Here is a 19,175-nt window from a genome sequence, read left to right as displayed (position 1 = left end):
TTTTCTTTCAAGTAGTTCCAAAAACGTCTTCAATGCTCCTTAGTCCATGGTCTACTTTTTAATCCAATGTCTATTCGTACGTTTAATTACTGATCGCAACACCAGCATCTGCTCATTAGTCTACGCAGGCTACCCATTAGTCTGATATCAGCCTGTCATTAGTCACTTGGCATTGCGTTAAGGGAATCGAAGCCTATTAGTGTTGTTTATTATGGATTCGCCCCGCCCCCTTTTTATAGTCAACCAAAGGCAACTTGACCTTATCGATGTGAAATACTCGTCATTAGTTGAATCAGTTTTGGTCTTGAGTGACTGTGATGTTCCCGTCAGTTATATATATATATATATATATATATATATATATATATATATATATATATATATATATATATATATATATATATATATTCTTCGTCATTGTGTCATGTTATCTCCCACTGTCATCAGTTAAATGCATTTTCCTCGTCAGTCTGATATGCTCTCGTCAAGCAATCATCAGTTAAATGTTTTTTTCTCGTTAGTCAATCATCAATTGAATATATTTTCCACGTCAGTCTATCGTCAGTTGAATATATTTTTTTTGTCAGTCTTTCATGACTTCAATGTATTTTCCACTCAAGTCTGTCCTCAGTTAAATATATTTCCTTGTCAGTCATGACTCAATTAAACATATTGTCCACGTTAGTCTATCACCAGTTGAATAATTTTCCTCGTCAGTTAAAGACATTTTCCTCGTCAGGTTATCATCAGTTGAATAATTTTCCTCGTCAGTCTATCACCAGTCAAAAATATCAGTTGAATATTTTTTTCCTCGTCAACCTATCTTCAGTTCAAAATATTTTCCTCGTCAAATCTATCGTCAGTTTCAGATATATTCCTCGTCAGTCTATCATTAGTTAAATATATTTTCCTCGTCAGTCTATCCCTAGTTATGGATATTTTCCTAGTCAGTCTATAATCAATTAAATATATTTTCCTCGTCATTTAGATATAGTTTCATTGCTAGTCTGTTATATTCCCTTCCTTCCACAACCAGTCTGTTATACTTTCCTTCCTCTACCGTTAGTTCAATATATTTTAAGGCTATTCTATTTTCCTCCCCCTACCATCAGTCAAATGTATTTTCCTTGTCAGTCTTTTATGATCTAGTTTATATGTCATCAGTTATATATACTTTCACTATTAAATATATTTTTCTCGTCAGTCCACCTTCAGTTAAGGATATTTTCCTCGTCAGTCTATCGTCAGTTAAGGATATTTTCCTCGTCAGTCTATCGTCAGCTAAGAAACTTTCCTCGTCAGTCTATCGTCAGTTAAGAATATTTTCCGCGTCAGTCTATTATCAGCTAAGAAAATTTTCCGCGTCAGTCTATTATCAGCTAAGAAAATTTTCCGCGTCAGTCTATTATCAGCTAAGAAACTTTCCTCGTCAGTCTATCGTCAGTTAAGAAAATTTTCCGCGTCAGTCTATTATCAGCTAAGAAACTTTCCTCGTCAGTCTATCGTCAGTTAAGAAAATTTTCCGCGTCAGTCTATTATCAGCTAAGAAAATTTTCCGCGTCAGTCTATTATCAGCTAAGAAACTTTCCTCGTCAGTCTATCGTCAGTTAAGAAAATTTTCCGCGTCAGTCTATTATCAGCTAAGAAACTTTCCTCGTCAGTCTATCGTCAATTAAGAATATTTTCCGCGTCAGTCTATTATCAGCTAAGAAACTTTCCTCGTCAGTCTATCGTCAGTTAAGAATATTTTCCGCGTCAGCATATCAGCTAAGGATATTTTCTGCGTCAGTCTATCATCAGTCACGTCCTCGTCACTTCATCAGTAAGATATGATATTATACTGCTATGTTCTCTTCCCTTTGTAATCAGTCTCTTATACTTTCCTCCCTTTACTAGTTGTTCAGTTTATGTTCCTTTCCCCTAAAATCAATTAAATATATTACCCTCGTCAGTCTGTTATGTTCTAGTCATCAAGTCAGATATATTTACGTTGTGTCTGTTATGTTATCAGTTTGTCATTAGTCAGATATATTTACGTTGTGTCTGTTATGTTATCAGTTTGTCACTAGTCAGATATAGTCACGGTGTCAGTCTGTTTTGCTTTCGTCAGTAAAATATATTTCCGTTGTTAGTCAGTTGCTTTTTCACTGTGAATTATATTTATCAATATAACTTGCAACTCTTGTCTCTCCTTCGTCAGTCTGTTACACTGGGTTATTTTTTCTATCATTTTGTCAGTCCATAATTGATTAACCCGTCAATCCACTACCTCTTTGTTTCCCGTAAGTCTATTTTTTTTTTATCTAATAATAACTGTTCTATCTTTTCTTCAGTCTATTATGTATAAGTCAGTCTGTTATTCATTAATTATCGTTTATTAAGTGTCAGCCAAACAATGTATAAATTCGTCGGTCGACCCGAATCCAACTGATTATGTATTAATCAGATTTTTGTAAGTCATCCTGTGTCTTACCTCCTCGTCAGGCTTTTGTAGTAAATAATGACACTCGTCAGCCACCTTGAGCCTCGCCCATTCGTCAGACTTTCGTCAACCGTCCTTCGTATCGCCTTTTCTTCGGATTTCTGTCAGTCGCCCTGACACTGAGTCTCACCTGTTCATCAGACTTTTGTTAGACGTCCTGTGTCTTGCCTCGGTTAAACACGTCAGAGGTATATTCACACGGCCTTCATTATATACTTATCAGTGAATAGTCTACCTGTCGATCTACCATATAGCAATGCTGCCATATCTACCAGTCAGTTTCTTACCATATCTACCAGTCAGTTTCTTAGTTTGTTGCCGACTACAACTGGTCAGCCTATTTTCTCGCCATCAGTCTAATCCACAGTTTTATTATCAGATTATTTGGTCATTCATTTCTGCTCAGTAGGAGGTAGTTTCTTCTCTGCTTATCAAGTGAGCATTACTCATCCGGTAAATAACTTACCTGATGACTTAAAATTGTGTCAAATATCAAGTCATCGCTTAAGACATCATTGTCAATCTGTTGTTCAATCCTTAGTAGATCGTCTATTCATTAATTTGCCATCTACTATCTGTAACTCATTTGGTCAACGTCCAACCAGTCTTATGAACTCTTTACGTCAGTATTTTCCCATGAATCTGTTCTTTGTCATCCAAGATGTTTACCAGTTAGTTCATTATCCAGTCACCAAACTTGTCTAATTAATGTCTTACATAAATTCTGTCACACCTCAAGTACAATGTCATTTTGTTGACTTCTCAGTCACTTGATACTTAGTTTACTCGTCAGTCATCAACTTCCTAGTCTATTTGTCAGTCAACTTCCTAGTCAATTTGTCAGTCATCAACTTCTTAGTATATTTGTCAGCTATCAACTTCTTAGTCTATTTTTCAGTCATCAACGTCTTAATGCACTTGTCAGTCATAAACTTTTTAGCCTACTTTTCAGTCATCAGTTTCCTAGTCAATTTGTCAGTCACCAACCTCTTAGTCTATTTGTCAGTCATTTACATCTTAGTATAATTATCAGTCATCAATATCTTAATCTACTTGTCAGATATCAACATCTTAGTATACTTATCAGTCATCAATATCTTAGTTTACTTGTCAGTCATCAACTTGTTAGTCTTCTTGTCAATCATCAACTTCCTAGTAAATTTGTCAGTCAACTTCTTATTCTATTTGTCAGCCATCAACTTAGTCTGCTTGTCATCCATCAACATCTTAGTCTACTAATCAGTCATTAACTTCCTAGTCTATTTGTCAGGCATCAACTTCTTAGTCAATTTGTCAGCAATCAGCTTAGTCTACTTGTCATTTATCAACATCTTAGGCTACTTATCTATTAACTTCTTAGCCTACTTGTCAGTCATCAACTTCTTAGTCTAGTTGTTAGTTTTCAACTTCTTAGTCTACTTGTTAGTCATCAACCTCTTTTTCTACTTGTTAGTCATCAACCTCTTTTTCTACTTGTTAGTCATCAACCTCTTTTTCTACTTGTTAGTCATCAACTTCTTAGTCTACTCGTTAGTCATCAACTTGCTAATCTAATTGACAGTCATTAACTACTTGTCGGTCATCTGCTTAATTTGTCAGTCACCAACTTCTTAGTCTATTTATCAGTCATCAGCTCCTTAGTCTACTTGTCAGTCATAAACTTCTTAGTCTACTTGTCAGTCATAAACATCTTTGTCTACTTGTCAGCCATTAACTTCTTAGTCTACTTGTCAGTCATAAACATCTTTGTCTACTTGTCAGCCATCAACTTCTTAGTCTACTTGTCAGTCATAAACATCTTAGTCTACTTGTCAGTCCTCAACTTCCTAGTCAATTTGTCAGTCCTCAACTTCCTAGTCAGTTTGTCAGTCATCAGCATCTTAGTCTACTTGTCAGTCATCATCTTAGTCTACTCATCAGTCATCAACTTCCTATTCAATTTGTTAGTTATCAGTTCCCTAGTTTATTTGTCAGTCATCAACTTCCTAGTCAATTTGTCAGTCAACTTTTGTCTTGTTAGTCATAAACATCTTAGTCTGTCAGTCATCAACTCCTCAGTCTAATTATCAGTCATCAATTTCTTATTCTACTTGACAGTTACCATCTTTGTCTAAATGTCTATGTATGTTATCAACTTCTTAGTCTAATTGTCAGTCATCAACTTCTTAGTCTACATGTCAGTCATAAACATTTTAGTTATACTTGTCACTCATCAATTTCCTAGTCAATCTATCAGTCATCAACTTCCTAGTCAATTTGTCAGTCAACTTTTGTCTTGTCAGTTATCAACATTTTAGTCTACTTGTCAGTCATCAACATCTTAGTCTCTTCATCAGTCATCAACTTCATATTCAACTTGTTAGTCATCAGCTTCCTAGTTTATTTGTCAGTCATCAACTTCCTAGTCAATTTGTCAGTCAACTTTTGTCTTGTCAGTCATAAACATCTTAGTCTGTTTGTCAATCATCAACTCCTTAGTCTAATTATCAATCATCAATTTCTTATTCTACTTGTCAGTCACCATCTTTGTCTAAATGTCTATATATCAGTTATCAACTTATTAATCTACTTGTCAGTTATCATTATCTTAGTCTACTTGTCAGTCATCAACTTCTTAATCTACTTGTCATCCTTCAACTTCTTAGTCTATTTATCAGTCATCAACTTCCTAGTCAATTTGTCAGTCATCACCTTCCCAGTCAATTTGTCAGTCAACATCTGCGTACTTGTCAGTCATCAACTTCTTAGTCAATTTATCAGTCATCAGCTTCCTAGTTTATTTGTCAGTCATCAGGTTCCTAGTCAATTTATCAGTCAACTTTTGTCTTGTCAGTTATCAACATTTTAGTCTACTTGTCAGTCATCAACTTCTTAGTCTACTTATCTGTCATCAATTTCTTATTCTACTTGTCAGTCAACTTCTTAGTCTACTTGTCAGTCATCAACTGCTTAGTCTACTTGTCACTCATCAACCCATTAGTTATTTGTCAGTCACCAATTTCTTATTCTAATTGTAAGTCATCAACTTCTTAGTCTACTTGCAGTCAATTTCTTAGTCTAGTTGTCAGTCATCAACTTAGTCTACTTGCAAGTCATCAACTTCATAGTCCACTTGTCAGTCATCAACTTCTTAGTCTACTTGTCAACCATCAACTTAGTCTACTTGTCAGCCATCAACTTCTTAGTCTACTTGTCAGCCATCAACTTCCTAGTCTACTTGTCAGCCACCAACTTCTTAGTCTACTTGTCAGCCATCAACTTCTTAGTCTACTTGTCAGTCATCAACTTCTTAGTCTAGTTGTCAGTCATCAACTTAGTTTACTTGCAAGTCATCAACTTCATAGTCCACTTGTCAGTCATCAACATCTTAGTCTACTTGTCAGCCATCAACTTCTTAGTCTACTTGTCAGCCATCAACTTCTTAGTCTACTTGTCAGCCATCAACTTCTTAGTCTACTTGTCAGTCAATTTCTTAGTCTAGTTGTCAGTCATCAACTTAGTTTACTTGCAAGTCATCAACTTCATAGTCCACTTGTCAGTCATCAACATCTTAGTCTACTTGTCAGCCATCAACTTCTTAGTCTACTTGTCAGCCATCAACTTCTTAGTCTACTTGTCAGCCATCAACTTCTTAGTCTACTTATCTGTCATCAATTTCTTATTCTACTTGTCAGTCAACTTCTTAGTCTACTTGTCAGTCATCAACTGCTTAGTCTACTTGTCACTCATCAACCCATTAGTTATTTGTCAGTCACCAATTTCTTATTCTAATTGTAAGTCATCAACTTCTTAGTCTACTTGCAGTCAATTTCTTAGTCTAGTTGTCAGTCATCAACTTAGTTTACTTGCAAGTCATCAACTTCATAGTCCACTTGGCAGTCATCAACATCTTAGTCTACTTGTCAGTCATCAACTTCTTAGTCTACTTGTCAGCCATCAACTTCTTAGTCTACTTGTCAGCCATCAACTTCTTAGTCTACTTGTCAGCCATCAACTTCTTAGTCTACTTGTCAGCCATCAACTTCTTAGTCTACTTGTCAGTCAAGTTCTTAGTCTAGTTGTCAGTCATCAACTTAGTTTACTTGCAAGTCATCAACTTCATAGTCCACTTGTCAGTCATCAACATCTTAGTCTACTTGTCAGCCATCAACTTCTTAGTCTACTTGTCAGCCATCAACTTCTTAGTCTACTTGTCAGCCATCAACTTCTTAGTCTACTTGTCAGTCAATTTCTTAGTCTAGTTGTCAGTCATCAACTTAGTTTACTTGCAAGTCATCAACTTCATAGTCCACTTGTCAGTCATCAACATCTTAGTCTACTTGTCAGCCATCAACTTCTTAGTCTACTTGTCAGCCATCAACTTCTTAGTCTACTTGTCAGCCATCAACTTCTTAGTCTACTTGTCAGCCATCAACTTCTTAGTCTACTTGTCAGCCATCAACTTCTTATTCTACTTGTCAGCCATCAACTTCTTAGTCTACTTGTCAGCCATCAACTTCTTAGTCTACTTGTCAACCATCAACTTCCTAGTCTACTTGCCAGTCATCAACTTCTTAGTCTTATTGTTAGTTATCAACTTATTCTACTCAACTTATTTAGTCATTCACTAAATAGTATACTCGTGTAGGGCACTGCTATTGCATTTTATGTGACCCAAGGCATTGATTATTCTTTGCTATAATAATGTTATAATGCTAGCATTCAGTTATGACTTTATTTTTCCTGCACCTGGCTCCTGGCTACAGCTGCTAGCCGGAAGCCCTGAGGCAGAGAAAGTGTAATCAAATCAAGGACATAAGTAAGGAAAGACAGAGGCACACCATCAGAAGGATCACTGACAGAGACTAGGTGAACGGAACAGAATAGCAGAGCTCACAGCTCTGACCTCCATCATTTAGCTTTGGCTGGAGGGAAGTGTATTTATCGGGCCACCAATAAAGAACATCTGCCTTTCTTCACCGGCTTACAACTGATGTCTTTTCTCACCAGGTTACAACTTGTCAGTCATCAATTTCTTAGTCTACTTGTCAGTCATCAACTTCTTAGTCTACTTGTTAGTCATCAATTTCTTAGTCTACTTGTTAGTCATCAACTTCTTAGTCTACTTGTTAGTTGTCAACTTCTTAGTCTACTTGTCAGTCATCAACTTCTTGGTCTACTTGTCAGTCATCAACTTCCTAATCTAATTGTCAATCATTTGTTACTTTGTATACTCGTCGGCCATCTGCTTTCCAGTCTACTTGTCAGTAATCTATAGTAACCTCCAATCTAACTGCCAGTCATATTTTCTCAGTCTAGTAAAAAAGGCATGGATGAAAATGTACAAGTTCAAGATATGTGGTTGATGAAAATATAATTTGAAACACAAGTCATTCCGTCTACTCTTCAGACATTTACTTTTGGGCCTATTTGCTGAGTTATCTATTTTCAGCTTTCTTGTCAGTCATATACTCTTAGACTACTTGTCGGTCATGTACTTCCCAGTCAACTTGGCATTTATTCCCCAGACTATTTGTTCAAGTCTCAGTCATACATTTTTCCACATTATTACAATGAACTCTCAATCTAATTCCAGTCCAGTCATTTACTTCCCCGTCTTCTTATTAGTCATCTACTCTCCAGTCTGCTTGTCAGTCATCTACTTTCCATTCTACTTGACAGTCATCTATTTATCAGACTACTTGTCAGTCATCTACTTAACAGTCTACTTGTCAGTCATCTACTTTCCAGTCTATTTGTCAGTCATCTACTTTCCAGTTTATTTGTCAGTCATCTACTTTCCAGTCTATTTGTCAGTCATCTACTTAACAGTCTACTTGTCAGTTATCTACTTAACAGTCTACTTGTCAGTCATCTACTTAACAGTCTACTTGTCAGTCATCTACTTAACAGTCTACTTGTCAGTCATCTAGTTTCCAGTCTACTTGTCAGTCATCTACTTAACAGTCTACTTATCAGTCATCTACTTAACAGTCTGCTTGTCAGTCATCTATTTAACAGTCTACTTGTCAGTCATCTTTCCTTCTTATTTGTCAGTCATCTAATTAACAGTTTATTTGTTAGTCCTCTACTTTCCAGTCTACTTGTCAGTCATTTACTTAACAGTCTACTTGTCAGTCATCTACTTAAAAGTTTGCCTGTCAGTAATCTACTCAAAAACCTACGTCAGTTATCTACTTAATAATCTACTTGTCAGTCATCTTGACACTATTCTTCAGTCAACTCCTTCGCCATCTACTACCCAGTCATCTTTCCAGTCTATTTATCAGTCATCTACTTAACAGTCTATTTGGCAGCAACGTCCAATATTTTCCAATCTAATTGCAAGTCAGGCTATCTTTTGTCCTTGGAAGTTTTTTCAATCTCAATCATACTTCTTTGTCCACAATTTTTGTTCACTCAGTCTACTTAACAGGCTATTTGTCATCTACATTCCAATCTGTTTGTCTTAAACTTTCAATCTACTTGTCAGCCATCTGCTTTCGGTCAACTCTTCAGTCACCGGATTCAAAGTCTACTTTTGTCTGTTTTCAAGCATTTTTTTTTATTTCTGTCTACTTGCCAGTCATCTACTTAAATCAATCTACTTACCTGTCATCTGATTCCCAGTCTACTTGTCAATCATCCACTTTTCAGTCTACTTGTCAGTCCCGTAGATTTACTACTCATTGTGAGTTATCTACTTCCCATCTACTTGTCATTTATCTGATTCCCAGTCAACTTGTCAGTCAGCTACTTTAGTCAGTCAACTTGTCAGTCAGCTACTTTAGTCAGTCAGCTACTTTAGTCAGTCAACTTGTCAGTCAGCTACTTTAGTCAGTCAACTTGTCAGTCAGCTACTTTAGTCAGTCAACTTGTCAGTCAGCTACTTTAGTCAGTCAGCTACTTTAGTCAGTCAACTTGTCAGTCAGCTACTTTAGTCAGTCAACTTGTCAGTCAGCTACTTTAGTCAGTCAACTTGTCAGTCAGCTACTTTAGTCAGTCAGCTACTTTAGTCAGTCAACTTGTCAGTCAGCTACTTTAGTCAGTCAACTTGTCAGTCAGCTACTTTAGTCAGTCAACTTGTCAGTCAGCTACTTTAGTCAGTCAACTTGTCAGTCAGCTACTTTAGTCAGTCAACTTGTCAGTCAGCTACTTTAGTCAGTCAACTTGTCAGTCATCTATCTATTTATCAGTCTACTTGTCAGTTATCTACTTCCCAGTCTACTTGTCAGTCATCTATTTGACAGTTTACTTGTCAGTCCATTAGCTTCCAGTCTATTTGTCAGTCATCTAGCTTCCAGTCTATTTGTCAGTCATCTATTTAACAGTCTACTGATCAGTCATCTAGTTTCCGGTCTATTTGTCAGTCATCTATTTAACAGTCTACTGATCAGTCGTCTACTTTCCAGTCTATTTGTCAGTCATCTAGCTTCCAATCTATTTGTCAGTCATCTATTTGACAGTTTACTTGTCAGTCATCTAGTTTCCGGTCTATTTGTCAGTCATCTATTTAACAGTCTACTTAGGCAACCCATCCGTCATCTACTTTCCAGTCACTCATCTATTCATCATTTCACCATCTATCATCAGTCATTTCCTCTCTCCAGTCTACCATGTTATTTTAATATATATTTGCTGGTCCGTCACCAACTAGTCGAATGATTATCTCCAGTTTACTATATATTGGTCAGCCATCTACATGTCAGTCTATCTAATGTCAGTCTATGGGGTCTATGTTAATTATCTACTCGGAAGTTCTGCTTTTCAGTCAGTCATCTATTGGTCTATTTTATCTACTTTGTCATTCAATTTTCAGTCCACCAAATACTGGCCAATCTTCTAAATGTCCCTTGTCAGTCTATCTACTTATCTATCTGGCCGTCCATAATGCATTTGTCAGTCATCTATTATTATGTTTATCATTTACTTGCCAGTCATCTATTCGTCAGCACATCATCTACTTATTACTCAATCATCTACCGTTGAGTCATTTATCTTTTGACCAATCTTCTGCTTTTTTAGTAAAGTATCTACTTGTCAGTCAATTATTTATTTGTCAGTCACATACTTTTTAGTTTACCACCAAATATGGTATATGTTAGTCATCTACTTTTTAATCTATAATACACGTGATTCTCAATATCTACTCTTTAGTACCTCTATTAAGTTTTATCTACTTGTCAATCATGTACCCTTTAGTCCACCAGAGGGTTCACATTATTTTCTTCTAGCGTCCACTTGTCAGTCTATGAAGTATTTATCAACCATCTGGTCTTCAACCTCACGTACTCGTCAGTACACCATCTATCAGACAATCATGTGCTTGGTAGTTCATCTACTTCTCGAACTTGCGCAGTCTACTTGTCATATTGCTTGTCACATTCTTCCCAGTCTAATGATCAGTCTCTTTCTATAGTCTGCTCGTCAATTTACTTCACTTATCAACTTCCCAGTCTACTTTTCAGTCTACTCATCACTTTACTCCTTACTTATTTACTTCAGTCTACTTGTTAGTAATCAGATTAACAGTCGTGTAGACTTCCTAGTCATCTGCTGCCCAATATATCCGTCAATTTACTTCCTAGTCTACCTACCAGTCATCTGTTTCCGTGCCCACTATAGGCGCCGTCACACTAGCACTTTCCCGTTATTTTTTTCGAAAAAAAAAAATCAATTTTTGGAGGCATCTCTGCGCTATACCGCCAGGAGCCATGTAGGAGCCATCGGCTCAGTCACGCGATACTTGCCATACAATTGTAAACAAAGCCGCCGAGCAAGCGAGTGTTTTGTTTTAGCAGATGATGCGCGTGACAAGAAAATGCATGAAAATGGTTTTAATTGAACAGTCCATGGTGTTTCAAAACTTGAGGAGAAATAGCACGCTCTGCGGCTGACGGATGTAAACAATCAAAACGTGCACTTAAAACAAATTTTACTTATGGATATAAATTTTAAATCTGCATATTTCTATTTGGTAATTTTATAATATATATAACAAAAATAAATTCCATTAAATTTGCTTATAATTAATGATTCTAAACCAATAAAAACGTTTTAAATATGATTTGAGTCCGCTTGACTAAAAAAGACGACGGAAATGTTTTCACGCGGAAACTCGGAATTATCGGCCGACTAGAGAAACGACAATTCGCTCAAAAATTGACCAATTTTCAGAAAATTGTCGGAAAAGTGCTAGTGTGACAACGCATTTGGTCACTCATGAGTCATCTATTTCTCGGAATCTTTCCATTTCATTCTATCATCTACTTGATGTATTTAACACTCATTTACTCTTCAGTCTGTCACGTTATTCTATTATCTACTTGCTAGTCCATCACCTATCAGTCAGTTGTCAGTCTCCAGTCTACCATCTACTGGTCAGCCATCTGCATTCCAGTCTATTATCTAGTCTATGAGACCTTATTTAGTCATTTACTTTTCAGTCTCTCCATAATGGTTATGCTATTTTTTTTTTTCTTATCTCTCTATCATTTACCAGAGTGTACTTTAATCTTCAGTCATCTACTAGTCTGATTTCAGGTATGTTTTCATCATCTATTGGTCAATCACCTGCATCTGCTTTTCAGTTTCACATCAACTTGCCTGTCCACAATCCATTTATCAGTCATCTACTTTTCAGTCTATTAAACTATCTTTTAGTCGATCATCTACTCTTCATTCAACCATCTTCTAACCAATCATCTGCTTCTTATCTACTTGTCAGTCCATCATTTGTCAGTTATCTACTTATTAGTCTAGTATCTCTTAGTCAATCCCTTATATTTTAGCTTATCTGCTAGTCATCCAGTGTGGCATCTGCCAGTCATCTACGTTTCAGTCTATCATGCTATCATTCTATCGTGATTCTCTATATCTACTCTTTAGTACCTCAACTAAGTTTAATCTACTTGTCAATCAGTGATCTACTCGGTTGATTATCTACTTTTCAGTCAACAATCTACCCTTTACTCCACTTTTTTTGTTTGTCATTTACATGTTAGTCCATGATATATTTCTTCAACCACCTAGTTTTTAACTAACTCGTCAGACCACCATCTATCAGGAATCATGTCCTTGGTAGTCCACCTACTTGTCGAGCTTGCACAGTCACCAGCGTGCCATAAATTATTCAATGCTTTGTTGATTTCTCTGGTCATTAACGCAGCTGGATATCTTATACACGTGTCTTGTGATTCCATTACCCTTTTATCGCCGCAATTTTCCTTCGACAATGTGTTAGCTACTCAGTAAGTCATACATTCGTTATTTCTATCCTCCCATTTGGTCAGCTGTTCTTGAATCTACTAGTTTTCAGTCATCTCACTACTAACTGTAATGTCACTTTCTCGCTGTTCTTCACCAATTAACACAATGGTTAATTCAGCAAATCTTTCTTTTCTTGTACACACATCTTATACACATAATCGTCTTGTGTTATATATTTTCTGAGTATGTTTTTTTTTATCAAAGTCGGTACATTCATGTTTATTTATATTTATTGCCTCTATCATCTTCCAGGTGCCTACCCTGAGCAATTGCCAATCTCATTCCCTCCAGCAGCTGTCTTCCTTTTGTGTCAACGGCCCCTTCCTTCCTCCTCCTCTTAGTCAACTTTCTCTACTATCTAATTCCCGTTCATTCACCCCTTCCTTGTGAATCTACGATGATATGCTTGGTCACTTAGCTTTCCTCTGACAGTTATTATCACTCTCTACCGTTTTCGTTTTTCCGTAACATATTTTCTCCCTCTGTCATCATGTCTTCATATTTTCTATTTTTTCACCACTTTCTTCAATCATTTTCCCTTCGTCAATTGCCATCAGATTTTGTAAAATACTTTACCCTCGTTTAGCTTTCACTTTGCCATAAATTTCCCACTGCGGTAGTTACTTCTGTTCACCCAAGGAAGACTCGACACTTTCTCCGATCTGTCAGATGTGCTGTCAGTTGAATACTTCTCCATAGTAGCTTTGTCTACTTTCTTTCACTTGCTATTTTATTACTCTACTTTGATCTAATCATATGCTCAGCGGTAACAATTACTTCCGTGAAACCTATGTTTGTTTTATGTTAGTCAACAAATACAGTATCTCTTCATTATAGCTCAGTCAGTAGCTTTGTCCTAGCTGTCACCCTGCGCTCAAGTCTTTCTTCATTTATTGCTTAGTGTTTGTCGTGTCTTATGTATATCCATTTTTTATGTCTTCGTCTTCTTTACAGGTGGCTAGTTTTCCTTGCAAACCACTTTCTCTTGGCGGTTATATCCCCCTAGCTGTTTTGTTTTCCCTTGTCCATCATTTTCCCTCGTTGGTCACTTTCTGTGGTGAGACCCTTTCTACAGCCACTTTACATCTTGCCTATGGGTTTTAGTTGTTTATCATTACATGTAAGTCGCTCCTTAAACCTTTAATATTACCAAAAAAACAAAAGATACGTAGTTTTAAAGAGATAGCCTTCAGTTTCGTTCACATTTAACTAAACTTTGTGACATTCAGTATCCATTTTTGAGGCACGGTATAGAAATTTTTAGCAGGCTCATAGCTCTTTCACTTCGTCATCCTCTCTCTCTATAAATCTATCTCTACCTCATCTCCCTTCCACTCCTCAAAGCACAGCCAGATGGAGACTTTCTAACGTCTAGCACCGTTTGCGTGACTTAGCACATCCCTTTGCATACATTAACTCCTCATCATCATGACTTCTATTTTGGAGAGGGGGCCAAGGGAAGCAAAAAAAAAAAAAAAAAAAAAAAAAAAAATGATGCTAATCTGTTTGATTTGTTCAATATTTACAGGCCCATGAGTGTGCTGCGTTTGTTTACATTTCTGTGCGGTTGTGTATCGGCAACCAAGAAGAGAAACATAAGGTTGAGTCAGCGATTTGTGAGCGACTGTGAATGAGAACATAGGTGAAAGTAAGAGGGAATACGCGCAGGAATAAGAAAATAGTATGGAGTGAGCGAAGAAAATGAGACATGTGGGCTTCCCACTTCCCATCTTCCGGTCTTGCATCACATACGCACACATGTAAATACATATACATACACATGAGTACGCCCACACACACAAAAACACACATACACACACACACACACACACACACACACACACACACACACAAAAGCACGCATACACACAAGCACAAACAAGCCAACAAACATAGAAAAGTGCGCACAATTACACCAACCGTCGCGTGTACAATTGTACATATCCACACTACACCCTAACAACGGCGAAACCACTTCAGTTCTTTATGACCACAAGTAATCAACCTGTCTAACTGGGAGAACACCAAGAACGTTCACCGCTATTAAGACGGCAAAAAAATGCTAACAAATTCTTCGAATCTTCACTTTATATTTTTCTCCAGAGTATTCTTAGCCCTTATAGTGAGGCTGAAGTTCCTCCTGCATTTTGTTTGACGAGAGGATCGAGTGTGGATAAAAGAGGTTAGTTTAATCAGGTGGAGGAATATTAGGCAAAGGAAAAGGAAAAGGAAAAGGAGAAGGTGAAGAATAGAGGATACACATCGGGAGAGATGTAGGAAAGTGAAAATGAAAGGGAGATGGAGGGGGGGGGGGTAGTGAAGAAGGGAGGGTACACAGTAGGGAAAGTCTCCCTGAGGCAACATGCTCAGTGGTTTAAGTCATGGCGAGTCATGCAGTTACGGTCCTCTGTCCCTCTGTCACTGGTCGAGAAAGTAGCTTGAACAGCTTAGCAGTAACGCCGTCATCTCCAACATCATAAATCGGTAAATCACCGTAACTTCGAACGGCTTCTTCCGCGGTCATTGCGAGTGCCAGCCGCCAGCACCGTTACACCCGGACTCCAGTCACCAAGAGAAGGAAAATACTAAAAAATATTCATGGTAGATCATGGTCTTTAGCAATGTCAATATCAATTCGTATCATGAAGCAGTATAAAAAGAATACCGGTGAAAGTACAAACAGTGTAACGTGAAATAGAGATAGAGATAGCCTGACAGATAGATAGACAGAAAGAGAGATGGAATGAGGGAAGAAGGGATGATTAAAGGGAAAGAAAAAAGAGAGAGTCAGACAGACAAGCACACGAAGGGAAGAGAGGGTAGCGAGACGGAGAAACCGAGAGAGCGAGAAAGGGAACTTACCCAGCCAAAACTCCCTGTCGAAGTCTCCGAAGCCGACCTTGTAGTCCTCCCAGCCTCGCATGAAGTTTTCGTGAGGTTCAACATCATCACGAACCTTCAGTGTGATTGGGAGTTAAAGAAAATGAAGTAAAAACAAACACTTGTAGGTCTACTCGCAGTGGTTCGCTAATAAACACGTGAAGCCATGAATGGGGAATCGTGGTCATTGTGATTGTACGGCAAGAAATATCCGCCGAAGAAAATATGTGAGTACTGATGTTTGGGAAAGGTTACATACGCTTTTGAGATCCAGACTTGCAAAGATGCACATCAGCTAAGGATAGTACGTTTCAGGAAAGAAAGATGTCGGGAGAAGAGGCTGAATATCAGTGATGTGTTGATCCTGAACTGCATTAGACAATTTTACAGCTGATGAACCTTTCCAATGTTTACATGGAAGCACCTTTGAAGCACTTACGGAATTATCTACCTTTAGATTGTAAGAGAGACGAAAGGACAAGGTATTTTTATCGGCGTAAACTAGTGTAGGAATGCTACTTTATCTTACATAAGAAGCAAAATTATCGCTTTTCACTCCTCTTAAGTTGATTTGAGCAAGATTGGTGTTCCTGGTGATTGCATGTAGCATAAAACATACGATACATGAGAAGTATAAGAAGTAAATTCCCTGCATTCGAAACTTAAAGGGCGTCGAAACTTTTTGCCTAACAATCGAAATGACACACACCCACGCGAGCTTCAGCCTCGATCTACTTTTTTCTTTGCATTCTCTCACGTTTATTTTCTCCTCAATAGGTGAAGGTTCATGAATACTATACATTCTACTAGGGTCATGATGAGAATGGTAGCCTACTACTTGCAGGAGGAATGATAACAGATGCAATCCCATAATTCAGTTCAGTCTCCACTATCCACAAAACATCCACATTAAATCATACCGAGGCACAGCAAGAAGTGGATAATAGTAATAATAAACTAATCTCATGAATAAACAAACTGACCTGAAAGACAGTCCAGCCTCCTCCCTCGCTCTCCAGGTCACAGTAGACTTTCCAAGGGCCTTGAACCAGGTTAGGTGGGTGGATGAGGTAGATCCCCGACCTTGTGGCTCCTTGCGTGGACTGGATGTCGTGGCAGCTAGTTCCCACGTGAAAAGATCCTTCAAGTAAAGGGGATAACATGACCTGTTAGTAGGTATGGTGTTTTGAAATAGGAGCTCGTGTTTATTATTTTAGTAGTCTTAGTCACGCTGTGTTAATCCAAATAGTATTAATAAAAAATACACTATTCACTTTCGTAGCGAAATATTGTATATCGGAAGCGGAAGGAATTAAACCACTGATATACAGGGAATAGCCAATGTCAGTAAATGCACTTAAAAGATTTTACGATGATAGACTGATAAGAGGATAACACAAAACACACCTTTTCATCAAAAGCAAAAAGGTGAACTAGTTAATTAGTAGTAAATGCAATAAAAAAAACCGAAGCCACTACATAATGCAAAACCCAATAGTCATATGAATATTCGTCACTGACATATAGAAAAAGACCAGATATTATAGAAAAGTTTGTAGATAAGCGAGAAACCTACACAGTTACTAAAAATGTAGATAATATTGATATGTTACTGTTACTAGATAAAGAATGAAAGTTTTTATTTCTTCTGTAAAGTAAAGTAAATGTGTGTATCTGTCTGTGTGTGAGTGTGTGTTGTGTATGTACGTATGTGCGTTTCTGCGAACTGTGATCTCTTTTTACGCTGAAGGACTCTCCTGTTCATGGCTACGGCCCTGCCCTTGCGGGACCTGTCCAATCGGATGCGCCTCCGAGCACAACCGTTAACCAGCTCGGGGACGCGAACGCTCGACCTCTGCTTGGTAAACGGAAGACCTACTGGTATACATTAGGTATATTCAGCATGTGTGTATATATATGTATATATTTATATATATGTGTGTGTGTGTGTGTGTGTGTGTGTGTGTGTGTGTGTGTATGTGTGTGTGTGTGTGTGTGTGTGCACATATGTGTGTTGTGTATAAATATGAATATATATGTATTTTTTTTCTTTTTTTTTGTGTGTGTGTGCGTGCGTGAGTGCGAGTGCCCATGTCCCCACCCTCCCATCCACCCGCAAGTGAGTCCAGCACCATCGGCCCCGCCACGCCAGCTGCCTCGGCGCGACCAGCGGCGGCAGGGGCGTAGCGGGACACGCCACGCCGTTCGCTTAATCACTCGCCTCGGCTGTTATCGCCTCACCTGACGCAACGCCATCGCGGCATCGATTAATGATGATGAGTCGTTTAACGGAAATTTAATCTGAAGGAAATGAGTGTTAATGTCGCTTAGGAAATGCATTCCATTTTTTTTTTTAATCCCAGGAACTTCGCGGAAGATGTTGGGAAATGTTTTTGTGATGAATCGCACTGCCTTTCGGCATTTGTTTATCTTGTAATGCGGAATGAAAGGAAAGGAAAGGGGGTAGAGGGGCAGGCGTAAATGGCTTAAGGACTAACAAGAAAAGAAAAAAAAAATATGTCAATTTACCCTTAACTAAAATCATATTCCAATACCACTAAGGCAAATCAAACAAAAAGGCAAAGAATGAAACAAGAATAAAAGCTTAGAAAAGTCAAATAATGGATCTTAAGTTCAGCTTAAAAGGTAAACCAAACAAAAGCAAAACGAACATCAAAATTAATTTGAAAAAAAAATAAGAAAATAAGTCCCTCACTTGTAAAATCAAAGACCTCGCGCGTCCGTGTCCCCGAGGAGTTGGCCGGCTTGACCTGCGACTGCTCGGACACGATCTGGCGGACCGCCCGGCGCAGCTGCGAGAAGCCCGCCGGGTCCAGGGCGCCCACCGCCTCGCCGCCGCTTGCCTGGTGGTCGCCCGTGCCGCTGGAGGTCGCCGCCGCGCCCTGAGCCGGGGAGAACATATATATATATATAATGGAATTATTTGTGCAGATACAGACACATGCAGGCATACATACGCATACGTATGTAGATGTAATTAGAAAGATACATGATTCATTATACCTTCCCCGAAATTAGAAAATGAGTTTATTCAGAAAAGGTTAAACAGTTCAAGTACGACTAATAAAATTCAGAGCGAGATCATATACACTACTGGCACGATTTCTCGCAATTTATTGGTAGTTATAAGATTTAACGTTTAGACTGAGACCTGTTCAAATACAATTCCTACACTTCATAACACGTTTCATTATTCTTGGTCTTATTCGTAGATCATGTTGCATTCTGTTTTCACTCTTAAGGCACCCTAGCTTAAAGGCGATGAGTCATCCTATACTGACGTCGACGTGAAGTATCTAGTCTCCTGATATTTTTTTCTTTATATATATATATATATATATATATATATATATATATATATATATATATATATATATATATATATATATATATATATATATATATATATATATATATCAGAACACTTGGAACACAGTGACTGCGACGGTAGCTACAAAAAGGAACACGGAAATATATTTAACGAATGCATGGTCGAGTTCCTGTTATTCATTAGGCTGCTTACGTTTATTCCAGCCAGCTCATT

The 19,175-nt window shown here is 37.8% G+C and overlaps 1 protein-coding gene across 1 annotated transcript in view; it reads right to left on the bottom strand.

Annotated features, from left to right (window-relative positions):
- Positions 1-18,531, bottom strand: part of LOC122260019 (microfibril-associated glycoprotein 4) — a 27,222-nt gene extending 8,691 nt beyond the window's left edge. Inside the window, exons 1-3 of the mRNA XM_043027108.2 lie at positions 18,327-18,531; positions 16,594-16,751; positions 15,593-15,686 (exon numbers count right to left, since the gene is read on the bottom strand). Coding sequence (XP_042883042.2) covers positions 15,593-15,686; positions 16,594-16,751; positions 18,327-18,531 — 457 coding nt within the window. The remainder of the gene's footprint in view (positions 1-15,592; positions 15,687-16,593; positions 16,752-18,326) is intronic.
- Positions 18,532-19,175: the final 644 nt, after the last annotated feature.

This window comes from Penaeus japonicus, unplaced genomic scaffold (genome assembly GCF_977035675.1).
Source record: "Penaeus japonicus unplaced genomic scaffold, GWHDUDI00000001_assembly GWHDUDI00000010, whole genome shotgun sequence".
Taxonomy (NCBI): domain Eukaryota; kingdom Metazoa; phylum Arthropoda; class Malacostraca; order Decapoda; family Penaeidae; genus Penaeus; species Penaeus japonicus.
This window is presented reverse-complemented; position numbering and strand designations above follow the sequence as displayed.